This window comes from Dysidea avara, chromosome 2 (genome assembly GCF_963678975.1).
Source record: "Dysidea avara chromosome 2, odDysAvar1.4, whole genome shotgun sequence".
Classification (NCBI taxonomy): Eukaryota; Metazoa; Porifera; class Demospongiae; order Dictyoceratida; family Dysideidae; genus Dysidea; species Dysidea avara.
The window spans coordinates 13377062-13404884 of NC_089273.1; the positions used below are offsets into that span (position 1 = coordinate 13377062).

Genomic DNA, 27823 nt, shown 5'->3' on the forward strand with positions numbered 1-27823 from the left:
GTAGAAAGATCAGCTATAGAAGAAATCACCTTGTAGAGAGTTCAGCTACAAAAAAATCGTCTTGTGGAGAGATCAGCTAGAAGAAGTTACCTTGTAGAGAGTTCAGCTACAAAGAACCATCATGTAGAGGGTTCAGCTGCAAACAAATCACCTGTAGAGAGTTCAGCTACAAACAAATCTCCCTGTAGAGAGATCAGCTAGAAGAAGTCCCCTTGTAAGGAGTTCAGTTACAAAGAAACCACCATGTAGAGAGTTCAGCTACAAACTAGTGACCTTGTAGAGACATCAGCTGGAAGAAGTTACCTTGTAGAGAGTTCAGCTACAAACAATTCACCCTGTACAGAGCTCAGTTAGAAGAGGTTTCCTTGTAGAGAGTTCAGCTACAAACAAATCACCCTGTAGAGAGATCAGCTAGAAGAAGTTACCTTGTAGATCATTCAGCTACAAAAAATTCACCCTGTAGAGAGATCAGCTAGAAGAAGTTACCTTGTAGAGTGTTCAGTTACAAAGAAATAACCATGGAGAGTTCTGTAATAAATATATGTATTACATATATAAAATGTACATCTACTGATAAATCAGAAATATTTAAAGTATTCAACATTCGTTTCATCTTTTCTTCTTCCTGTGGTAAAGAAAGGCTAGAAACACCTCAAAGCCGTCCATAGGCCGGCTTTGGGGTATACAAATACAAAAAGAAGTGAAATCTAATCCAAAACAGCCAAGCTGTAAAAAAGAGTGCGGCCCCCAAAAAGGCTATGGTGAAAAAAGATGTGAAATCCAAGGTGGCGGCCAAGAAATGGCTGTGATGGTAGGTTAATGGTAAAAATTTTAATAATGACTATTCAGGTGAATTTTGTGCCAAGACCAAGCGGCACCAAAATTCACCTGAATTGTTGTTATTAAATTTTTTACCATTAACCTACCATCACAGCCATTTCTTGGCCGCCACCTTGGATTTCACATCTTTTTTCACCATAGCCTTTTTGGGGCCGCACTCTTTTTTTACAGCTTGGCTGTTTTGGATTAGATGTAGTTACACTGTATTGAACACTATCAGAGGTAGATCTAACAAAAGGGGTACACTGCACAACAAGGATTTTGTAAGACAGATATGTACATTTGGCAAAAGAGGTAGAAGGTACACTAGGAAAGAAAAGTGTAAATTAATGTTTAAGGTTGAATCTATGGCATACTGTGGATTAACAAAAACACAAGTACATGTACATGGCATTCTAGTAAGTTATTTCACTAAATTCAGATTGTAGCAAGGGAGATTTTCATAACCTTTTCATGCATTATATACTGTGAATTGACATCTTGTGCAGTCGGAGAAAACAAACAGGACACAAAGGAGGACAAAGGTAAGTCAATGATGCATGATGCACTGTGTACTGCAGTATGCCAAAAGGCACTTGTTTGATGAACTATATAACTGAAAAAATCAAGCCCATAGCCTTAGCCATTATTGAGTTACGTTTGTCTGAAGGAATCAGTCATTCTGGCAGTTAGTTTGCAGAAAATTCCACTGAATAAAATTTTGCAGCAGTATATTGGAAGCGTTCTGGGTCACACTGAAGGTATTATACTTAACCAAAACTGCCAAGGCAACATGAAGGTATTGTAAAGCTAGTTTCTGGTCAATAATCTTTCGCAAGAAAGTAAAATCCTCCAAGATCATACATAGCACTACCATACTGTATGATGGTTAAGTGGATGAGGTTTGTTTTCACTCCTGTGAACTCCCTTGGATACACCACCCCTGCTTGTCCTGCATTACTTGTAACAATAATCACATACCATTTCTTAAAGATTCAATAACATTCTTTGATGAAATTTTATCACACAACATTTCCAGAATATCACAGAATGCAAAGACATTACCATCCACTATTATTCCACACATAACAACACTGATAATTGTTTCATTAATCAGTTCAGTAGATGGAAGTGTTCTCAACTGATCCAGATAATCAGCAGGTATTCCAGGTATTAGTTGTTTTAGTTTATCAACAGTTTTCACATAGTCTTGTGGTAGACAATGACACAATCTTGTATAGTACTTCTTGAGAACTGGTAGAACTAATTATGTTTTTTGGAGCAAAATAAAAGCTGCATGATTGTTCATTAAATTATAGTTTATAAAAGTAGGCAATAACTACAGTTCAAATACATGAGGAGATATTTGGTATATTTAACTATCTATATTTTATATACATCGTTATTATTATTATTATTTTATAACTAGGGCTGAGTAACATACAACAAAAAGTACATACAACCCCCTGGTAAGTGCATACACCAATGTGACAAGGCTATGCACACAACTATTAATAATAGGTGGTGCATGAAAGCATGATTGAAATTATGATCCAAAATCAACTCAGTATGTCACAATAGTGAGATGCAGGTATAACACAATAGTGGCATCGTAACTAGAGGCCACCAGTAGCTAAGTGCCGGTACATCATTGGTGTGGCAATGGCGCAGTGGTGTGTACACAGTAAATATGTATACAAAACATACAGGAGAGAACTATACATTATTGCAGTATTGTATGCAGCAGTACATTATTGGCAACATCACCAAAGATGAAAATAATTCAGCTATGCAGCCAATATATCAACATCAACTAGAGGTCACCGGTAGCTGAATACAGTTCATCGGTGGTGTGACAATGGCACAGTGATGGGTACGCACTATATGCATTCACAACTTGCAGGAGGTACACAATACTGTAGTAGTTAAGAGTATGCAAGCCAGGTGAACCAAGCCAGCCAGAGCCTAGTAAGCCAGGTGAAGGCAAAATATACAAGTAACTAAACAATACAAGAAAACATTAAAACACATACCACGCCCTTTACAATAATTTACATACATGTAATTATAAAATACAAGTAAACAACACAAACAGACATGCCGTTCCTTGTCTTGTGCAGCTGGCATGGCAAATTTCCTTCATATTGGTATTGGGAATGGCCGCCTTAATTACCTGCTTAATCTTCTTTACATACACCAATGTTGCAACCTACCCATTGGGAATTATAAACAGTGTCATAGTCTGCACTCAGAGCAGTGTGTGTGCTGGTGAAAATGATATGCATGCATACACAGGTAAGGGAGTTTCACAAAATCATAATACTAAAATGCAACTTACACAAAAAACACAAGTTAGCTATAGTGATATTAATTGATTTTAGGTATGAGATGTCCTTGAAGGTGACTCAGTTAAGAAGTATGGCAAGGTGGTGAAGGCTAGGCACAATCAATATTATGGTCCCAAATAAAGGAAACATGTTGTGTACAGTGTATACACATCAATGTGACATTGCCACACCACTGATGTATACTGGTACTTAGCTACCATAGGCGGCGGAAAGGGGGGGGGGCTAGGGGGCTAAAGCCCCCTCTCGGTCTGCTGAGGGGGGGCTTAGCCTCCCCTCAGAATGATATCGCACCGAAATTATCTTTCTTGGAGTGGGGCTGAAAACCGTGATAAAGATCGAGATACTCTAATAGAGCAGTCACTCTAATAAAGTAGTCAGTGTGTAGCGAGCTATGTAAGGATTTTTATGTAGTTTATCAGCTAGAAATGGTAGCTGGTGAGGTGGAAAGCTCTTGTCAGTTGGTTGTGACCTTTTTTTTTTGGTCTCACCTTACCAAACTATAGAAATAAGTCTGGGTCAGCCCAGCCCCCCCTCATATCAACTACTTCCTCTGCCGCTGTTAGCTACTAGTTGCCTTTAGTCTGTGCCTGCATACTGAGCCATAGATAACATACTGGAGATTCACATTAAAGCAGTAATGTATGCAGCAATGTATTATTGGCTGGAAGATCACTCACTGTGCCACCTGGAAACAAGACTGAACACTAAGGAGACACCAGCTACAAACAATATGTAGTCTGAATCAAAATCAGTGTGGTTCTATTTTGCACTGTAGGTGTGACATATCTTTGAAGCCATAAAGTGAGATTATCAGACTATGCGCAACAAGGTGGTGAAGGCATAACCGGAAAATGATCCCAATTGGAACAATAGACTCTGTTGTAACTAGACGCCACTGGTATTTGCTAGTAAATCAGTGGTATGGCATTGGTACTATGATCACAATCTATAATATTATGCATACACAACATACAGGAAATAGATAGTAGCTACACATCGTTACATGCATCTTCTGGGTCTTCTTAAGCTTGATAATTGAAGATTATTAACAACAGTTAAGGGTAGAAAATAATTCCAGCTATCAAGCCAGGTGAAGGATGAAGATATATAATACAACAACACATTGAAACATACTCTTTGCCTTGTTGTTCACGAGTGCATCAGCTGGTTCAGTGTTTGATCGCATATGCGTGATACAAAAATAAACAGATACAAACATTAAAACGTATTTGTAATCTTGTTGTTTACATGTAAAGTGGCCTCTGGCTCTCCTGTAATCACTCTGCTGACGATCACTAATCTTCTCCTTCATGCAATCAGCATGGGTGTGGTACTGAGCATTATTCATACGCTAAAGTCATCAGCATGAACAGACATAATCATACAGTATGATAGTAACTGTATAGTAACTGTATAGTAGGGACCACAAAGGAGTAGGCGTGGTCCAAAAAATAATATCACCCAAAAACCAGCCTCAATTTTCTCTTATGATGATGAGGCAGAATTGGTGAGGTAAAACTAGGCCCAAAAAAGCTTTCAGATCGACCCAAAACGCTTTCAACAAGTTGCTACGGAATTTTAAAACTTTTCTATTTAACGGAATTTTCTACTGACTGACTGAGTAAGTAAGTAACTGACTGATGCCTTCAGACAAGTGTAACTCGATAACGGCTATGGAAACGGGCTTGATTTTTTCACTGTTCGACGTCGCTTCAGCCCAACAGGTGCCTTTTGGCATATTGCAGTACATAAAATGCATTCGGCATGGACTTACCAGTGTCCTCCTTTGTGTCCCATTTATCTTTGCTGACAGGGAAAGGTGTCGATTTGGCACAAGCACGTGATGGCTTCCCTTCGAAATGGAAATCATCTGTATTTTTCATAGTGGCTATTTTGGTTGCAGGGGTGCTTTTCGAACAGTTCTTGATCCGTATTGCTGTGTAACGGGTTGAACATAGCCGACAGCAAAGCGTAATGGATACTTCACTTTTCAGATGATAATTAATATGGGGCACGGCACCATTTCTTTTGGTATGCGTAGATTGTAGAGGTGCTTCCGGGAAAGTACTTGATTCGAAATGCTATGTAATGGGTTGAACATACTGTAGCTGACAATGAAGCGTAATGGATACTTCACTTTCCAGACGATAATTGATATAGCTGCACCCGTGTGCGCGGTGCCATTTCAGATGCGGTATGTGTGGGTTCACCAGTCATAATAAAATTATTTACAAAAAAAGTTAACAAACAAGTACACGGAAAAATTTGGAATTTTCAACTAGAGTAAGGACCATAGCACATCGATAAAAAAGTAGTGGAACAAGTTGGAGTAGTCTACGATATTAAATCACAGTAAAGCAATAAGAAGTTTTATATCCCTACTGCATATATGCATTTCCGTTATGATATCTTGAGCTCAGTAGGGATATAACACTTCTTATTGTTTTACTGTGATTTAATATCATGGACTACAAACTTGCTTCAGTACTTTTTATCGATGTGCTATGGTCCCTACTCTAGTTGAAAATTCCAAAATTGTTTGTGTACTTGTTATTATATGGTTGTGCCTTCGTTCACAGGCAAATCTATCCCCGGTTAGTTTATGTCTCCTAGGCCTTGTAGTTTCGAGAACATTAATTAATTAATTACTTATTTATTTATTTATTCATTCATTATTATTATTTATGATGTAATTTTAATCGCATTTCTTATTATTCTTAGTACTTGGTTATATTATTAAAGCTTTACAGTGACCAGCACTGAAGGTCTGACAGCAACATGTGCTGCAGCCTTTGGATTAACCTAACCTAATAAACAGAATTGGAGACTTTAAAGACACTTAACATACCTACAAATAAGGTGAAACAGAAAATGGGCCAAAGGAAGGAAAAATCCCTCCTACCTCAGGATTCGAACTGCAGGTCACCCAATGTCTAGTCAAGCGCCACACATTCAGTCTCCTCCAGGAGGGATGGATTTTCTTCCTTTAAACCTGAGTATTTGTAATTATTATTAAAGCTGTATAGTGACCAGCACTGAATGTCTGACAGCAACATGTACTGCAGCCTTTGGATTAACATGTACAAGATGACTCAATACATATGCATGAAATCACTTTCTTATGTATTTCCAAAGTTATAGTGGTAATATATAGATACCTTTTGAACAGGGATCTAATCTCAGTTCAGAAAATGTCTTTTGATATAAATTGCTACCTGCACCAAAACAATACAGCATAATATACGTATACAAACAGTGCAATATGTTTTGTTTGGCTCAATCTTCAACAATATAATAAAACTCAGGCTACATAGCAGGGACTATTACATCACCAGGTCCACCCTAATTCTCTCGGGACCTCTAACATGGTGTTCATAGAGTAAGGAAAAGTCAGTTGACTCCCGTGGAACTTCACAGTAAACAAAAAATAAATATAGCAAATACTCATCCCAGGCCTTCTGAGTTCTGCTCATGACATGATTCACTTACTAGGTGATGTTGAACGATGTTGTTGATCACATGATAATGACTGAATATTAGTAGTGGATGTTGCCCTGATTGGAAATTGAATACTTTGTTGAACATCTGCAATAGACAAAATTTTGAAAGTGCAGAAAATCAATATTTTATTGTGTAAAGTTACACTTCTGTATACATTACTACTGCTGCGGATAATTTACACATCATATCTTCTTTTACACAACAAATCCATGTCCACATAATTATTACCCACCAGCTCTTATTTCACTGATCACCACTATCAACTGATGTGATGTTGCAATAGCCTCCAGTTGATCACACAGATCAAGTAATTCTTCTCTACAGATCATCCTCTCAATCAAACAATCCAATATTATCTTATTAGCTGTAGTAGAATTACTACTACTCAATATCATACAAATCTTATCATCACTGATATAATTCTGTAGCTTCCCAACACTCTGCTCATAGCTATCAGGCATCAGTTGCAGTATAGTGTGGTAGTGTGTCTTGAGTGGAGTGAAATCTACTGCAAACACAGCAATAAGTGTAAGGAATTTTACATGCATTCAAACACGGACACATGTACTGTATCCATATACAGATCCAAGCAAAAATATTTCATGATAAAAATTTTTGTGTAGAATATTTTTATATGATTTATGTGAATGACTGCTCTATTAGAGTAGTTCGATCTTGTGTAAAAATTTTTGTGCAAAAAATTCCGAGTTTTTACATATGAAAATTATTTTACAACGAAAAAAAGCAAATTACGGTAAATCCAAATAGAGCGCTTACTAGATACCACGTTAGAAATACTCCCACTCTTAATATGATAGTTATTTGCAAAATGTATAGGAGGTTGAATTCCAAAGTAGCTTCTCTTACAGAACAGATATATAGGTAAATCTACAGTATAATTCAGGGATAAAAGTTGCATTGCCTTCTTTTCTACGCAAGTCCTTCTTTGTGTCCAGTATCCATGAGTAAGTATTGCAATGAAAACATTAATTCTAAGGCTAAGTAGGTTCACAATGTCACTGAGCAGCAGTACTTGTGAGAAGCCATACAAAAAGAAACCATCAAAATCTTTCTTATATTCATTTAATTAGGAAGCTCTATATTTACCTATATTTACCTATATTGCATTAAGTACAGTTAAGTCATGATCAACAATATTGTTGAATACCACAACATGATTGGCTAGTTACTGTAAGCACTTTCATACAGTATGTATGTACATTATATGTGCATTTATTTAATAATATTATTATGATTGGAATTAATGCTGAGCAATATACCAGTTATTTAGTTTAAACTGTGATATTTTTTGATAGCGTCTAATTTCTTAACACCACAATGATGTGGATGTTGAAAGCAGTCTGTATAAAGCTTAACTATTATTTGTATGGAAAGGATTGGACTGGTGTGCAATAGCACACTACAATCAGCTTGCTAACACAATGTTGTCTTGGGTAAAAATGTTTAAAATCTGTACATCTGGATCTGGATCTACATATAAATGCATCAATATCAATATACTCTAATAGAGCAGTCACCTTAAGACAACAGTCACAATAATATTAAAGGTAACTGCTGAAAAAAATTCTGGACTCACAGGAGGGAGGGGCATGCCCCATACCCCTATATGGGTTAACTGGATACTATTATATGCATAATGCCTCAAGATCAGGGCACTCACCTGAGCCCCACACCAGAGACAATAATATCAAAGAGGAGAACATGTGTTCACTCCCGATGGTTCTGTACTAGAACAAAGAGGTTGTAAACTCCTGAATCATCCATACTAAATGTATATCCTATCAAAGAGCTTTTTGATAATCTGTTCCAGCATTTATATAGCTTCACAACAGTGCTAAAAGTTTTGGAAGCTGGCCCATGTAGCAAGAAACAAGGGCTTAGGTGAATGCGAACAGACTCCCCTAGATTCAGTTGCTACTTTTCAAAATTTCCTGGGGAGACATGCCCCCCATGCACATCCCCTATTGTGGCATGCTATTTGCACACTAAGGTAAGTCATCCCCTGGAAAAGTTTAGCTACACCCCACCCCCTTCCCCAAAAGAAGTCGCACTCAGTATTGGGGGTAAATATAAAGCAAATCCCTCATGTCCATAGTAAAACTACATTACATACAGTAGCTATACTGCACACTTTTCATTTGATTGCTTCAGCAAAAATTTGCATATATAATTCTGACTTTCTATTACTGTTTCAGTGATATAATCATACAGCGTAAATTACACAGGTACCAGTAGTCTGATTTAAATTTGCATAATATTTTTCTGCAAGGAATTATCGCACAGCTCTATGAATTTTACTCATTTCTTTTCAGTGCTTTTTGTTTGGATAAAACCATCATAAGTATGGCTTACCTTTATTAGTTACAGGTCTACATCTTCTTCTACCAATAACGTGATGGTGACTACTAATGGAGTAGTTGTCTGCTCTGTCATCTGATGGTCCATCATCAACACATCGGATAATGATATTGTCTACTGCATAATTGTCTAACTGGTTAACATTGCTTGTTGTGATCAATCTGGATGGGTGAGGTGGATGGTTAGGATCTGTGAATGAGTAAAACATGCAATGAGTGTTTCTATTATTGTCATTTTCAATTTTTGTCTTGTATAAACGGTCCTTTTATGAAAATTTACATTTCTAGCTTTTGCTAAGAGGTTACTGATCCAATAAAAATGGATGGTTTGGAAAAAGTGCTTTCTATTCAGTTACAAAAAAGGATTTCAAGTGCATGTTAAAATGTATGTGCTGATAATTAAGGGCTAACTAGAATACCAATTTATGTAACTCACCTAATCTAACAAGAAATACACTACATGATTACATCAGGGAACGATCTAGTTAACCCAGAAATGGGACACCAATGGGTGTATCTGTTTTAGCACTGGTATGAATTGTACAAAACTGCTTTTAAAACAAAGCATACGTTCCATTCATGATTAATAGTGTCTGGCTACCATACAGTGGGTTAAAACTTGTACATGTTATATTCCCATGATTCCAGTAAAATTATAGTTCAAATTAAATTTCTTGGCAGTCCAATTGTTTAATATTCAAGAAATGAGTGAACATGAATTATATAGTTATGTTGTTTTGTTCAATTATATAGTTATATTAATACACCATACAGTATATCTAATCAAAACAGCCAAGCTGTAAAAAAAGGTGCGGCCCCTAAAAGGCCATGGTGAAAAAAGATGTGAAATCCAAGGTGACGGCCAAGAAATGGCTGTGATGGTAGGTTAATGGTAAAAATTTTAATAACGACAATTCATGTGAATTTGTGTTTCGGCACCAAATTCACCTGAATTGTTATTAAACTTTTTACCATTAACCTACCATCACAGCCATTTCTTGGCCGCCACCTTGGATTTCACATCTTTTTTCGCCATGGCCTTTTAGGGGCCGCACCTTTTTTTACAGCTTGGCTGTTTTGGATGTATTTGTATACCCCAAAGCCGGCCATAGGCCAGCTTTGGGGCTTTTTAACCTATCCTTTTTTTACCACAGGAAGAATAAAAAGACAAAGCAGATTTTTAATACTTCAACTGTTTTTGATTTTATCAGTAATTATACAAATTATATACATATACTTATTACATGTCTATTATTCCCTACTGGATAACTTGTTTGCAGCTGATCTCTCTACTAAGAGACTTGAAATGTAGCTGAACTCTCTACAGGGTGATTTACTTGTAGCTGAATTCTACACAGGATTCTCTCTAGCGGTTGAATTGTTTTTAGCTAATCTCTTTACGGGGTGATTTGTTTGTAGCTGAACTCTCTACAGGGTGATTTGTTTCTGCTGATCTCTCTACAGTGTGATTTCGTTGTAGTTAAACTGTCTACAAGGTGATTTGCTTGTAGCTGATCTCTCTACAGGGTGATTTGTTTCTAGCTGATCTCTCTACAGGATGGTTTCTTTGTCACTGAACTCTCTACAAAGTGACTTGTTTCTAGCTAATCTCTCTACAAGGTGACTTCCTCTAGCTGATCTCTCTACAGGGTGACTTTAACCTAGCTGAGCTATCTACAGGATGATCTGGTTGTAGCTGAAATCTCTACAGGGTGACTTATTTCTAGCTGATCTCTCTATAGGGTAACTTGTTTCTAGCTGAACTGTCTACAGAGTGGGTTCTTTGCAGCTGAACTCTCTACAAGGTGCATGACTTCTTCTAGCTGATCTCTCTATAGGGTGACCTGATCTCTCTGTAGGGTGACTTTTATCTAGCTGAACTCTCTACAGGGTGATTTGTTTGTAGCTGAACTCTCTACAGGGTAATTTATTTGCAGTTGAACTCTATGCAGGGTGATTTGTTTGTAGCTGAACTCTCTACAAGATGGTTTCTTTGTAGCTGAACTCTCTACAAGGCAACTTGCTTCTAGCTGATCTCTCTAGACGGTGATTTCTTTTAGCTGATCTCTCTACAGGGTGACTTGTATAGCTGAACTCTCTACAGGGTGAGCTGAACTCTCTACAGGGTGATTTATTTATAGCTGAAATCTCTTGTTTCACACTGATCTCACTGTAGGGTAACTTGTTTGTAGCTGAACTATCTATAGGATGGTTTCATTGTAGCTGAACTCTCTACAGAGTGAATTTTTTTTGGAGCTGAACTCTATATAAGGTGATTTGTTTGTACCTGAATTTTCTACAGGGTGATTTGTTCATAGCTGAATGCTCTGCAAGGTGTTTTGTTGTAGTTGATCTCTCTACAGGGTTTCTTTGCAGCTCGAGATCTCTACAGGGTTATTTCTTCTAGCTGAGCTCTCACGTTTCTAGCTGATCTCTCTACAGAGCAACTTGTTTGTATAGCTGAACTCTTTACAGGGTGGTTTTTTGGTTGCTGAATTCTCTACACGGTGCATGACTTGTTTGTAGCTGAATTCTCTTCAGAGTGACTTACTTGTAGTTGAACATTGTATAAACTTGTCTGTAGCTGAACTCTCTACAGGGTTACTTGTTTGCAGCTAGTCTCAATAGGGTAACTTGTTTTATAGATGAACTCTCTACAGGGTAGTTTCTTTGTAGCTGAACTCTCTCCACAGTGACTTATTTGTAGCTGAATTCTCTAGAGAGTGTAACCGAACTCTCTACAGGGTGCATGACTTGTTTACAGCTGAACTCTCCTCAGTGTGACTTGTAATGTTCTGAATCACTACAGCGATATATTTGTAGCTGAACTCTCTATAGGGTGGCTTGCTTCTTGCTGAACTGTCTATAAGATTAACTGTTTGCAGCTGAACTCCCTACAGAATAACTTGCAATGCAATAGAATTCTATAATGGTGTAAATAAATTAGCTGAATGCTCTATTAGGGTGACTGTTCTATTAGAGTATCTCGATCTCGCATTTGCTACACGGAGTTGGCTTTCGAATCATAACTCAGTGGTTTGTACTCCGATTTTTCTGTACTACTGCAAGGACTTTCTATGAAGATTATTCCAGCTATACACCGATTTTCAGCTCATTGCTCTAAGCGGTTTGCCTAGTAGGTTTAAAAACCAATACTTTTTTTATTCTTAAAAATCGATCGCGTAATTGTGACACAGGTTGGGTTTTGTGTCATATCTCCATGGTCTTTATCTCGACTCCTTTCAGACCACCAAAAGGCACTCCTACTATGGTTACTCCATCTACATAGCAATTTTCAACTCATTCTATGAAGCGGTTTACCCTGTAAGCGTGACAACAAATCGATCTTGTTTACGCGAATAATCGATCATAACTCCTGAAACATTCATCAGAGTTGCACCAAAGTTGATGCTAGGATTCGCCTTTGGACTCCGTTTTTGTGTGCCAAATTTCAAGGCGATCGGAGTACGCGTTTATGTTTTATAGCAATTTTTGCAAGTGTGCGAAAACACGAAAAAAAAAAAAACAAGAAAAAATCGAAACTTTGGCAGCAGCTCGTATCTCGGAAATAGCTGGAGCGATTTCCTTCACATTTGGAATGTAGACTCCCCTGGCTGGCGGGCAACGCTGTAGCAAATTTGGTTCCAATCAGATAAGGAATCACCGAGATACAAAGGTGTGAAAATGACGTTTCCTTTCTTCCTGTCAATATACCCACAGTGTGGCGCGCCGGCTTCTTGGGCCGCACGACACACTATCGTGTGTCTTGATAAGTGACATCCACAATCGTCTGGTGCTTATTATAAAGATATAACAATTACAAACATAACTCATGTGATAAACTAAATAGCTAAACCTAGACTACAATGATATTGCTTAAGTTTAGAAGCACTTAAAACATTATGGAGGTTACAATCATTTTTTCATTCATTAATTGTGGTAAAAGATTGTGTATATTATATCTAATCCAAATTTTGGCACCAAAATTCACCTGAATTGTCGTTATTAAAATTTTTACCTTTAACCTACCATCACAGCCATTTCTTGGCCGCCACCTTGGATTTCACATCTTTTTTCACCATAGCCTTTTTGAGGGCTGCACACTTTTTTTTACAGCTTGGCTGTTTTGGATTAGATTTCACTTCTTTTTGTATTTGTATACACCAAAGCCAGCTTATGGCCGGCTTTGGGGCTTTTTTAACCTATCTTTTTTTTCTTTACCACAAGAAGAAGAAAAGATGAAGCAGATGTTAAATACTTTAAATATTTAATTTATCAATAAATGTACAAATTATATATATATATAATACATATGTGACCCGGCCTGCGAAAAAGGGTCTTATAGCCTTTCCAAGTTGTCAAGTTTGAGTAATCATAACTCCTCATGTTTTCAACCTATCACCCGGCTTTATATTACACCAAGTCATAATGCTACGTTAGGGGTATAAGGGGACAAAACTTCTGGGTGATGCCATGTTCAAAAGTCAAGTTACAGGTTGCCAAGAACATGCAATTGAAAAGGCTATAAGACACTTTTTCGCAGACCTGGTCACATATATTTATTACAGAACTCTCTACATGGTGAACACTCTACAAGGTGACTTCTTCTAGCTGATCTCTCTACAGGGTGAATTGTTTGCAGCTGAACTTTCTACAAGGAAATTTCTTCTAACTGATTTCTGTACAGGGTGAATTGTTTGTAGCTGAACTGTCCAGTGGCGTAGTCAGGAAAAAAAATTACCGAGGCAAAGTTTATCATTGACCTAATTGTGAGGGTCTGCCGGCTTCTGACTCAACTGATTCACAAATACTTCAAGAGTAGGTGGTACAGCATTTGCAGATTGACTATCTGATTGGATGGAAGAAAAACTCTGAGCATTTTTCTACGTGCCATAAGTAATGCTCCAGCTTAGTCAATGCTATACAGTATAGCTCCCATGCTTCAATTATTAGACTAGTTTAATTGCATTAAACACAACTTACTCCAGAGGTATTTTGAGTGGTCAGGTCATCCATGGACTGCAACAGAGGTCATAGTCATGGACACTATACTTTTTGTTGATCTGATGTCATAGATTATCTCTTTCATGTGATGCTCAACTGCATGTGCTAAGCATGTCAAGCTAGGGCGTCTGGGAGCATGTTCCCTCAAGGAAAAGTTTGAAAATATGTGCTTTGAAATGGCATGTGGAAGCTATATTTTGTCAATGATTTAACTGCTAATTATGATATGTATGATCAATTAGCTCAATTCAATACCATGCAGTTGACTCATTGGAACTTTTGAAAAGTAGTAGTGCAAAGACAATTAATATAAATTTAAATGATCTAGACCAAGCAGTGTATTGAGAACAGTGGCTACGATATGTACTGAATGCTCAATTAGAGTATATTACGATGACTGCTCTATTAGAGTATCTCGATCTTTTTACAACTGAATTCAACTGAGTAGCTGAAAAGTGATCCAGCACCATGTCACCATGGGCTCCAGCCTGCAGCTATAGATTCTATTATGTGTGGTACAGTAATGCTGTCTAGTAACGTTTGAGTAGATAATCCAGTGTGCCAAAACTCTGCAGGCCTGCTCAGCCTGTTGTTGAGCATTTTTACCGGGGCAGCTACCTCGGTTGCCTCAATGATAGCTACGCCACTGCTGTCTACAAGGTAACTTCTTCTAGCTGATCTCTCTACAGGGTGATTTGTTTGTAGCTGAACTCTGTACAGGTGATTTGTTTGCAGCTGAGCTCTTTACAAAATAGTTTCTTTGTAGCTGAACTCTATACAAAGTAACTTCATCTTTCTACTAGGCGATTGTTTGTAACTGAATTTTCTACAGGGTGATTTGTTTGCAGCTGAACTCTCTGCATGGTGGTTTCTTTGTTGCTGAACTCTCTACAAGGTGAATTCTTCTAGCTGATCTCTCTACAGGGTAATTTGTTTGTAACTGAATTCTGTACAAGGTGCTTTTTTGTAGGTGATCTCTCTGCAGGTTGATTTGTTTGTAGCTGAACTCCTTACATTATGTCTAGTTTCTAGCTGATCTCTCTACAGGGTGATTTGTTTGTAGCTGATCTATCTACAAGGTTATTTGTTTGTAGCTGATCTCTCTACAAGGTGATTTGTTTGTGGCTGATCTCTCTGCAGGTTGATTTGTTTGTAGCTGAACTCTCTACAGGGTGATTTGTTTCTAGCTGATCTCTCTACAGGGTAATTTTTTTGTAACTGACCTCTCTACAGGGTGATTTGTTTATAGCTGATCTCTCTACAGGTTGATTTTTTTGTAGCTGAAATCTCTACAGGGTGTATTGCTTGTAGCTGAACTCCTTACATTGTATCTAGTTTCTAGCTGATCTCTCTGCAGGTTGATTTGTTTGTAGCTGAACTCCTTACATTATGTCTAGTTTCTAGCTGATCTCTCTACAGGGTGATTTGTTTGTAGCTGATCTCTCTACAAGGTGATTTGTTTGTAGCTGATCTCTCTGCAGGTTGATTTGTTTGTAGCTGAACTCTCTACAGGGTGATTTGTTTATGTAGCTGAACTCTCTACAGGGTGATTTGTTTCTAGCTGATCTCTCTACAGGGTAATTTTTTTGTAGCTGACCTCTCTACAGGGTGATTTGTTTCTAGCTGATCTCTCTACAGGTTGATTTGTTTGTTGCTGAAATCTCTACAGGGTGTATTGTTTGTAGCTGAACTCCTTACATTGTGTCTAGTTTCTAGCTGATCTCTCTACAGGGTGATTTGTTTGTAGCTGATCTCTCTACAAGTTGAATTGTGTGTAGCTGATCTCTCTGCAGATTGATTTGTTTGTAACCAATCTCTCTACAGGGTAATTTGTTTGTAGCTGATCTCTCTGCAGGTTGATTTGTTTTAGCTGAACTTTCTACAGAGTGATTTGCTTGTAGCTGAACTCTTTACATTGTGTCTAGTTTCTAGCTAATGTCTCTACAGGGTGATTTTTTTGTAGCTGAACTCTCCATAGGGTGATTTGTTTCTAGCTTATCTCTCTACAGGTTGATTTGTGTGTAACTGATCTCTCTACAAGCTGATTTGTTTGTAGCTGATCTCTCTGCAGGTTGATTTGTTTCTAGCTGATCTCTCTATAAGTTGATTTGTTTGTTGCTAATCGCTCTAAAGTTTGATTGTTTCTAGCTGAACTCTCTACAAAGTGTTTTGTTTGTAGCTGATCTCTCTACAGGGTAATTTGCTTGTAGCTGAACTCTCTCCACAGTGACGTGTGTGTAGCTGAATTCTCTAGAGAGTGACTTAATTGTAGCTGAACTCTCTACAGGGTGCATGACTTGTTTATAGCTGAATTCTCTTCAGTGTGACTTGTAATGTTCTGAATCTCTACAGTGATATATTTGTAGCTTAACTCTCCACAGGGTGACTTGCTTCCAGTTGAACTGTCTATAAGAGTAACTGTTTGCGGCTGAACTCCCTACAGAATAACTTGCAATGTAATAGAACTCTACATAATGGAGTAAACCGAATGCTCTATTAAGGTGACTGTTCTATTAGAGTATCTCGATCTCGCATTTGCTACAAGGAGTTGGATTTCGTATCATAACTGAGTGGTTTGTAATCCGGTTCTTCTGTACTATTGCAAGGACGTTCTAGGATGAGTATTCCAGCTACATACGGATTTTAGCTCACTGCTCTAAGCAGTTTGCCTGGTAGACGTGCAAATTCTTGGTATTTTTATTCACGAATGTCGATCGCGCAATTGTTACACACCTTCGGTTTCGTGTCATATCTCCATGATCTTTATTTTGATCGCTTTAAAACTACCAAAAGGCACTCCTACAATAGTTGATCTATCCACAAACCGATTTTCAGCTCATTCCATGAAGCAGTTTACCCTGTAGGCGTGACAACAAATCGATCTTGAATTATGCGAATAATTGGTCATAAATCCTGAAACGTTCATCGGATTTGCACCAGATGTGATAATAGGATTTTCCTTTTGACTCCCTTTCTCTGTGCCAAATTTCAAGGCAATCGGAATACGCGCTTGCGTTTTAATACAATTTTCTGCAAGTGTGCGAAAAGACAAAGAAGAAAAAAAAAACCAAGAAAAAAAAACCAAAACTTTGGCTGAATATATCTCGGAAATGGTTTGAGCGATGTCCTTTAAATTAGGAATGTGGACTCCCCTAGCTGGCGGGCAACTCTGCAGCAAATTTGGTTCCAATTGGATAAGGTATTACTGAGACACAAAGGTGTGAAAATGACGTTTTCTTTCTTCCTGTCAATATATTCATGGTGTGGCGCGCCAGCTTCTTGGGCCGCACGACACACTACCGTGTGTCTTGATCTATGCAAAAACAGCAAAGCTGTAAAAAAGGCCGTTGGGCGTTTGGCATGTGCATTATTAAAATTTAGTATCATTAACATCATTACAGTTATTTCATGGCCACCAACTTTGATTTCACAACTTTTTTTCACTCAGGCATTTTAAAAGCTGCACCAATTCTTTTACAGCTTGGTTGTTTTTGCATAGATTTCACTTCTTATTAACCCTCGGTGTGCTGAGGGTTACTGTAGTTGTCTTGTGCAGCTCTGTGCAAATTTTTGTTACCAATTAACTGCTGCATACTTCATTCATAGGTTAAAAACAAGGTGCCATCAGGCTTCTCTTGATGAGTTTAACAAATGAAATGTCTGGATTGTTCTGCAAGCACTTTGTTCAAAAGTTATGACAATATTTGCTGTTCATCTCGGTCTTCCTCATTTCTTGATGAAGTCTCAATGTACAAAAGTGATAGCAATAAATTTTTTTCAACCACAATAGTGCATTACATCTAGTAATACTCCACTGATTCAGATGAGGGATCGATAAACTTGACAAAACCAGGGGAAAAAAATTCTATTTAAAAAAAAATTTCAAGTGAGATTTTTAAGATTTCCACTGGATCTTAATTATTCTTAACTTGTCCAGCGATCTACTATCTACAACATTTCAGGCCAGGCTTCTTTCAGATCCCACCCCTGAGTCATGACAATGATTTTTATTAGGTACATGTACTTATGTTAATTGTAATACTTTTGCAAATTTATATTAAACGGATGCGCCAAACTCTATGGTATTGAAAATAGATTTATAAGCAGTTAAATTAGACTAGAAGCTTCTTGGCTCTAAATTAATGAGCCTTCATGGATCATGTGGTTGGTAACCCTACAGTATATCATAAGAAAGGCTAGTGCTTAATATCCCTGTGTTGTCACATAAAGACTAAGTTATGCTGCTGCTTGTTTTGTGTAAATTGGAGCTAAAGCTTGTTGATTAGGTACAAATTGCATTTTTATACCTGGTTAGTGCACTATAATTGAGGTGATAATTGTGACCCTACTATAGAAATGGGAGAAAACACTGAGCAAAGTGTTGTCACCTGGTACTACAGATCTGGAGATAGTACATCTATTTCTTCAATTTCCCCGAAGGGTTTTACACAATAGTGCTTCATTGTATTTTAAAAATATACCCCAAAACCAACTATAAACTGGCTTTGACATTTATTTTTACACAAATTATTGTTCTTCTTATCAACAGATGCAATGAAGATGATATATACGTAAGACAAACTAGTGCTCTACCAATCCAGAAAAATACCAACTGATCCAATACCAAAGCCAATATGTTGCTATAATTTTGTGCTTACTTATTCATGGCTATATAAAGATTAATTACAGTGGTTGTATTATTTACAATGGTGTTTTATAAAAAGTACTAAGTAAGGTATATATGACTGTATTATTTGTCCATTTTTCACAGTGCATGACTGTTCTATTAGAGTATCTCGACTTTTCATGCAAAACGTGATAAGTTGCAGTTGTTCAACTTTTAACAAAGCAAATTCTGCACCTTTCATGCTAGATTACAATTTCCAGCCTGTTGTTACAAGCATAGAACTTATTATGATGATTATGATGATGAAGATTGGCATGAGTAGGTTTTAATAGTGCTGATCTGTACTAAAATGGCTATACTATTGGCTTTGATTTGATGCCGGGAATACAAGAGAAGTTGCAATATTGTATTACAGAGTTTATTTGATTACTTCTGTAATTTTCTAATAGAACACACATTTTTGGAAGATCTCTAATAGAACACACATAGGTTGTTCTAGGACAATCAACATTTTCCATTGATCAATAATGAACTTCTACTATTGAGTAGATTTTAGCTACAATTTTTATCTATAAAGTAGAAGTTAAGTGAGGTGAACAGCCATGATAGCAGTGGCTCAGTGGTTAAGGACAGTCCCTGGTTCCATCGCTAGTAACTTTTTTTGACATTTTCACGCACCTTTTTACCCTGCAATGACTGTTCCAATAGAGTATTTTGACTCCACGATTTACAGTTGTTTGTTTTACGTATGTCTTGTAGCTCTATAGCCGTCAATGCAATTTCTTTTAAACCATAAAAGGTTTGAGGTTGATGCTTAACCTATGTACGTATATGCTGGCATACCGATTTTTAAATTATTCCCATTAGCGGTTTACCCTGTAGGTGTGACAACGAGTTTAGTGCAAATACCTGTAATTGTCTGCTCTATGACTATTAATCAGATTTGCACCAAACTTAAAGCCAATCAAAGCTCAAGAAAATTGAGCTACACATTTGCATTTTATAATCATTTTTGTAAAGTGTGTGAAAAGAATAATCTAAGTCCTCCCCAGCCCCCTAAACGAAGAAAGAAAAACAAATTTTGAAGGCTCATATTTCACAGTTGTGTTCGGCAATCTTGTTCAAATTTGTTATGTGGAGTGCTGACAGTGGAGGGCATTTGCAGTATAAAAATGATTCCAATTTGAGAAGGAAGCATGGAGCTACATATGTTTGAAAATCACATTTTGTTTCTTCCTGTAAATATACTTACAGTATGGTGTGCCAGCTTTCTTGGCTGCACAACACACTACTGTGTGTCTTGATGTACAGTATGTAAGACAATGATATGATTGGGTACTATAAATCTGTACCTGTCCTCAGTTTATCAGGAAGATCAGTCATTACTGATATCATGCTAAACAAGTAACAAAAATGTTTATAATCTCTTGTAGCGTCTAAATGAACTAGTAGAAGATTAATAATCCTCTGACATCTGATTCTTGAGCTTTCTCCATTGACAACAAAACTCTCCACATCACTAGGAATTTCTAAATGTTGTTTTAGAGTTTTGACGGTCAGTTTACAGTTAGGAATTAAACTCTGATACAACAAGTTGTAGTATCTGATCAGAAATGAAAACTCTGTTAAATATAATAATTATTATAATAGGTCAATTATTATTGTTATCTTACCAGGTTTTCTCATAATCACATCAATCACTTGTGGTCCGTATAAACATTCTGGTTTAGTTACCACTGTATGGTCACTATTTGTGTTGTCTTTACCAACAAGTGATCCATTGTACATAAGATCTGTGGAGGCTGAAGAAATCATGTAGTGATGATGTATAATGTACATGCATTATAGTAATACATACGCATAAGAAATGCAGAGGCCATTGCATGTATGTAACAGCCAGTCATAGGACATTTGTCAGGGTATAGCATGCTCGTCAGGTCTTAATTTAGTTTTATCTGTAAGGACGAACCCTACTTAAATGTGGTCAAGCTGATTGCTAACATCAGGAGCTTATGAGCTGCTGAAGGTGCAGCTTTCAGCGGCTCATAAGCTCCTGCTAACATAAAGTGCCCTTTGGATGCTAGAAGGTAGAAAACAATCAACATACCATAGGAATGAACAGAATGAATGTTTATGAATGAATGAATGTTTATATGTAGTTTGAGTGTGCAAATGCTCTAATTGTCAAATAAAAAAAATGTTTGGCCTGATGATGATGATAGGTCCAGCAATGAATTTAATTGTCTCTGAAAACATATAATAAAATTTCTAGTTACAATTTAATTACAAATGCACCTTCAAACACACATATTATACAGTAAACACATACTAGTAGAGTTATCCATGTCACAGAGATGAATTGTAGTATCCTCTATATCATCAATAATGGACAATTTACCCTGTAGTTGCAATAATGTGCAATAACATGTGATCTTTGTGGGGGATCAAAGGAAGTTGGTGGGTGTTACAATAATGTTACAGTTACTATCAACATACGTGGTATAGTGTGTCATGCGGCCCAAGAAACTGGTAGTCAACAATGTGGATAAACTGGCAGGAAGAAAGAAAATGCGATTTTCATACATATGTATGTAGCTACGTGATCCCCTAACCAATTGAAACCAATTTTACCGTTGAGTTGCTAGACAGGTAGGGGAGTCCACATACCAAATTTCACCTAAATCGCACCAGCATTCCTATAGATACAAGTGGCCAAAAAGTTTCAGGTTTGATAACACCTTTCCACAATGATAACACCCGTTCTCAAGCAAATTTGCTTCTTGTAGGTTCACTTTACCATTGATCTTCTGAGTCTCTGCAAGGGTAATCAACGTGTCAATATGTGCTAATAAGTAACCGATCTATTTATGTTAACACGTTCATTTGGAAACCTTATATCATTACCTATATTTATCCATGTACAGTACATAAGTTTGTACCAGAGCAACTATGTTGTTGTGTACCATTGCATACCTGACTTGTGATCACATACTGTAGATTCTGGTTATTAGGTGCATGTGCTTATAATTTTATGAGAAATTATTTGTGAAATTTACTATGCTTGTTAAGCTCATGCGCTTATAAATCACGGTAAGGAATTTCTGCTAGGAGGGCATTAGTTGTGCCCACCACAGTATACCAGTGATTTGAACACCAGTAAATAGTTTGTTTCATACAGTCATGGAAACGGAAATAGAAGACAGGTAGCTACAGCTATCATTATTACAGAGTGTTTACTTTTTTATTAATCCATTAATTTTATGGATAGCTAACATGATAATAATATCTAATCCAAAACAGCCAAGCTGTAAAAAAAAGAGTGTGGTCCTCAGAAAGGCTATGGTGAAAAAAGATGTGAAATCCAAGGTGGTAGCCAAGAAATGGCTATGATGGTAGGTTAATGGTTAAAATTTTCATAACAACAATTCAGGTGAATTTTTGTGCCGCTTGGTCTTGGCACAAAATTCACCTAAATTGTCGCTATTAAAATTTTTACCATTTACCTACCATCACAGCCATTTCTTGGCCGCCACCTTGGATTTCACATCTTTTTTCACCATAGCCTTTCTGAGGACTACACTCTTTTTTTTTACAGCTTGGCTGTTTTGGATTAGATTTCACTTCTTTTTATATTTGTATACCCCAAAGCTGGCCTATGGCTGGCTTTGAGGTTTTCTAACCTATCTTTTTTTCTTTACCACAGGAAAAAGATGAAACAAATGTTGAATAGCTACTTTAAATATTTCTGATTTTATCAGTAAATGTACATTTTATATATGTAATACATATACTTATTACAGAACTTTCTATGGTGATTTCTTTGTAACTGAACACTTTACAAGGTAACTTCTTCTAGCTGATCTCTCTACAGGGTGAATTGTTTGTAGCTGAACGATCTACAAGGTAACTCCTTCTAGCTGATCTCTCTAAAGGGTGATTTGTTTGTAGCTGAACTCTCAACAAGGAAACCTCTTCTAACTGAGCTCTGTACAGGGTGAATTGGTTGTAGCTGAACTATCTACAAGGTAACTTCTTCTAGCTGATCTCTCTACAGAATGATTTGTTTGTAGCTGAACTGTAATTTCTTCTAGCTGATCTCTCTACAGGGTGATTTGTTTGTAGCTGAATTCTGTATAGGTGATTTGTTTGCAGCTGAGCTCTTTACAGAATGGTTTCTTTGTAGCTGAACTACAAGGTAACTTCTTCTAGCTGATCTCTCTATAGGGCGATTTGTTTGTAGCTGAACTCTCTACATGGTGGTTTCTTTGTAGCTGAACTCTACAAGGTGATTTCTTCTAGCTGAACTATCTCTTTCCATAGTTGAACTCCCTACAAGGTAACTTCTTCTAGTTGTTCTCTCTACAGGGTGAATTGTTTGTAGCTACAGGGAGATTTGTTTGTAGCTGATCCCTATACAGGTTACTTGTTTCTAACTGATCTCTTGAATTCTGTTCAGGGTGACTGCTCTATTAGGTTGACTGCTCTATTAGAGTATCTCGATCTCGCACTTGCTGCACCAAGTTGGATTTCGTGTTATAACTCCGTGGCTTTAAGTCTGATTCTTCTACACCATTGAAGAGCCTATCTAAGATGATTACGGGAATTAGTAAAATGCGGAATACAGAATAACGGAATAACGAAATAAGCAAAACGTATCTTTTGCAGATTGTACAAATAGTTATATGCTCTATAGTAATACTTTATTTACCTTGTAACAGCTCTACATGGCGCACCACGGCGATGGATAGAACAGCAGCAGGCGAGCATTAAATGGGACGGGCACACAACCAATCACCCTAGAACGATCTACCTTCGCTAACTTCACTTACCTACACTCTTGATTCAACCTGAAGAGTTTTGAAATCCATTTAAAGACACACAACCACTGGACTTCCCTACTGAACTCTAGTGTGACTCTAATAAATTCGGTCGTATGCACATGAAGGGCAGCTAGTTTAACCTAAGAATAGAACTAGATCTTGGAGTTTTGTAGCTATATCAACTAAGGAGTATAGATAAGTAAGTTTAGCAAAGGTAGATTGTTCTAGGGTGATTGGTTGTGTGCTCACTCGTCCCATTTAATGCTCGCCCAGCTGCTGTTTAGCTATCCATCGCTGTAGCGTGCCATGCAGAGCTGTTGCAAGGTGTAAATAAAGTATGATTGCTATAGAGCATGTAACTATTTGTACAATCTGCAAAAGATTAGTTTTGCTTATTTCGTTATTCCGCAATTCCGTTATTCCGTATTCCGCGTTTTACTAATTCCCGATGATTACTCCATCTGTACAGCGAATTTCAAAGCATTACCCGAAGCGGTTTATCTGGTAGGCGTGGCAAGTAGTCGTGTTTTATTAGCTAATCTCGGTTGCATAATTGTTACACACTGTTGGTTTTTTCGTTGTATCTTCCTGGTTTTTAGCTCGATTTCTTTCAAACCACAAAAGGTTTGAGGTTCAATAGTTAACCTATTCACCCACCGATTTTCAGCTTCTTCCCATATGCGGTTTACCCTGTAGGCGTGACAACATATTGGTGTTATGTTTCGTGAATAATCGCTCATAACTCTTTGCCTGTTTATGGTATTCCAGCCAAAGTTGGTACCGAGATGCGCCTTTATACCCCCCTTCTGTCTGCCACATTTCTAGGACATCGGATATGGCGTTCGCGTTTTATAACAGTTTTTGTAAGTGTGCGACAAGAGGAAGAAAAATAAGAAGAAAAAAACGAAGAAACTAAGCCAATTTTTGAAGTCGCATATCTCGGGAAGGCCTTAAGCGATTTCGCTCAAATTTGGAATGTGGAGTACTGAAGTTGGAGGGAGTGTCCACAACAAAAATCGTCTTGTTTCATCAAGGCAGCACAGAGCTACGGAGGTGCGAAAATTGCGTTTTCTTTCTTCCTGTCAATATCGTGGTGTTGCGCGCCGGCTTCTTGGGCCGCACGACACACTACCGTTTGTCTTGATATAAGAGGTGCTGCATGGTGGTGTTTGATATTACACAGTACTAAACATGTATATCAAGTTAATCATCATGTACAATAGTTGTTAAGTAGTCAGCTAATATTAGCAGTGTATTGCTTCCTAACTATTGAATATACTTTGTACTATTGAATATACTTTGTACTATACAGCTTTGACATATCCAACTATGGCAGAGTATAGCATGCTGTGGTCTGCAATAGTATGGCTTCTGATTTATCTATGATATTCACATGCATAGTAGTATACTTGTGCAGCTACCAGTGGACTAGGCACACATGGTTATTAAGCACATATTGCCTGTTAAGCACATAATATGGTATACTTGTGCTACACCCCTGTTTTTTAAGCGCATATGGTTGAAATCGACTCTGTAACCTTGTACTACATAGAATTGCAGCAAAGAATCATCAGAATGAATCAGACGTGTCACAGCACACTCTATGCTTCGCCATGTCCGGGAATAGAAATCACTGAAAAAAGTAAAAACAAGAGTCAAACAAGCCAGCATGTTAAACACACAAAGATCTCTCTTTGGACTCAAATAAATATTTATACAGAAACGTTCTCAGTACTTATCTGTCCCTGATTACGGAGAACTACTGTTTTTACCTTAGTTTCTACTATTTCCGTTGAGTCCAAATAGAGATCTCTGTGTATTTTACATGCTGGCTTGTTTGACTCTTGTTTTTTACTTTTTTCAGAGATGTCTATTCCCATGTTTTAATTCTAAAAAAGTTGGTTTTACACTAGTAATAATAAGGAAGATGAACAAAATGGGATATTTCAGTTATTTAAAAATATACTTATATTGGTTACTTCATATTTTCTGAGGATCCATGCTTCTTCCAAATTAACTTCTAAGGCTTCTTTTGTGGTTTGGGGAGCTTCCTAAGATGGTGTTTAGGTGTGTGTTCTTTTAGGATTTTGGAAAAATATAGGCAATCACCACTGGGTCAGGGATTTTAGTTACATGTTTCAGACTCCCTGTATTCACAGGCTTTATAGCCTTCTCACAGGTCCCTAGTGGGATAGCATTTAATAAAACCCCCTTGATGGCGAGAAGTCAATGATTAAGTAGAGGTTGAATGCAGAGAAGATCACAGATCCTGGCTGCGTGGCTCCTCTGGAACGTGCCTAGACTGCATGTTGTAGCTATATATTTTAGAAATAAAATATTATTTTAATTAAAGGAGGTGGTCAGTTAGCCATGAAATGACTAAGCAGCCTAAATTACCTAAGTTTGCCCCCTATGAAATACTTACTCAGCAAAACTGTAATAATCACTTCCTGTCTGACTTTGCCATAGCAGATATGTATGGCTTCCATGGGTAACAGAAAAGGGGTAGGGTGGCTGTAGCCCCTGTTAAAGAGATTTTTGAGACGCTTAGCCATCTAAATTTATTTCTAGGTGTCATTGGACAGTTGTGCTGATTGTACTTCACCAAATACTGGAATTCCAGTGAATCAACTGGATTCCATAGTAGGCATCGCATGATTGATATACCCTAATAGAGCAGTCATCCTAATACAAAAATAAACAAATTTAATACTAGTGGTGACTACTGAAATCACTCTCAGATTCAATTTTGAGAGTCTAATTTTCTTTACTGTAATAAACCTCACAACATTAATACATTATAAAGAATGTCAAGTACTTATAAACACTGTATGTTTTTAAAACAATGCACCAGCCTGAAGCTTCTCCATGTAAAATCATGTCAGCTGGAAGTCCAAAATATCAGCAGATGTAGCTAGCCAACTGAGCTTGAATCTATCTAATGTCCTAGGGTTAATAAAGAATAAATGTTCAGCTGGGTCCCTGAAGATGCTGAGATCAGCAGCGAGTTGGATTATCATACAACTGTGGATAGTAAGTCTGTATGTTCCCACGACCCTCTCCAGCTAATACACAGCAAACTAATCCCATAATAGTGGCATTTCAACATTGAGAGAGTGGTTGAAAAACAAATAAGCATGCCCATTTGATGAGGGACTGCACATCATCACAACTCAACATAAATAAGTATTATTAATTCCTGGACAGAGAGTATTGCCAAATTCTAATATTCCAAGATTTGAATATGATACACACATCAATAAGGAATAGCAATGATAAAGTTGGCCTGTCCTTTGTTTAGCACAGTCCAGTACATTAGATATTTGAGGTTCCCAAGTAAATAATCAAATCTAAACTCTAAGACTTTCGATGAACTAATTTCAGGAATGATAATATCATCCATAATCAACGGAGGATGTGAGTTTGGTAAAAGATCATGTTTTAATGAAATCAATAATGAAAATATTCTAGTAGGAGCAATCTGATTTGCCAAATATTACCAAACTCAGAGATCACCTCCAAATCATTGTTTAGCTGAAACACAGCTGTAAGATGGTCAGATTTATCTGGAATAATCGTTAACAAAGTATGGCCATTTGCATATCCCAAAATCAAAGAACGTTTAACTAGAGATTACATCATTATTTTAGCTCATTTCATTTTTAGATCCCAAAATCAGTGAACGCAGCAGTTTATTTTATTACTAATGTTATAGAGTCGGCTACACAGAGATTTAATCCATTCTGTGTGCCTAAGTTGTCTAGACCAATCCCATAATGGAATTGTGATTGTGAGACAGCATGGTAAAAGAAAATGTAATTTTGGAAGAATGATAATTCACTATGACTTCAAGCCACCTCTATTCACCTTGAAGCAGCCTAGATATATCAGACTAGTCTTCATAAGAAATTTGGGAATTGCGTGGGAAGTAAGCAAGTTTGCAATGTAATCAGTTACCCCTCTAAACTGTCTTGCTCCTCCCCATTAGGTGACCCTTCAACTTAAGAAGATTGTTATCATTTAATATTCCATCAATTTTGAATTAATAATTCACAAGTTAAATCTGTGTTGTAATCTTGGATGTTACTAAATCTGTGGGAGATGACAGGGTAAGTACCAAGATTCTAAAATCCTATTGTCAGTCCTTGTACGGCCCCTTGACCACATTATTCCATATGATTTGTTGATTTCTTGGCTTTCTGGAAAATCAGCCATGTTACTCCTATAGTTAAGAAAGGTTCAAGATCTGATCCAACATGTTAAAAGCCTGTTGCAGTTTTGCTTACTCCCTCACATGTTTCTGAAAAGTTGTTGGTATCTCAACTG

General features: G+C 37.3%; 1 protein-coding gene across 1 annotated transcript in view; it reads right to left on the bottom strand.

The window, feature by feature from the left end:
- The window catches only part of LOC136246658 (uncharacterized), a 70308-nt gene that overhangs the window by 22513 nt on the left and 19972 nt on the right, over positions 1-27823 (bottom strand). Inside the window, exons 3-10 of the mRNA XM_066038193.1 lie at positions 21007-21076; positions 20351-20479; positions 20030-20299; positions 9042-9236; positions 6901-7176; positions 6657-6752; positions 6326-6382; positions 1801-2082 (exon numbers count right to left, since the gene is read on the bottom strand). Of these exons, the coding sequence (XP_065894265.1) occupies positions 1801-2082; positions 6326-6382; positions 6657-6752; positions 6901-7176; positions 9042-9236; positions 20030-20299; positions 20351-20479; positions 21007-21022 (1321 nt within the window). The 5' untranslated portion in view covers positions 21023-21076. The remainder of the gene's footprint in view (positions 1-1800; positions 2083-6325; positions 6383-6656; positions 6753-6900; positions 7177-9041; positions 9237-20029; positions 20300-20350; positions 20480-21006; positions 21077-27823) is intronic.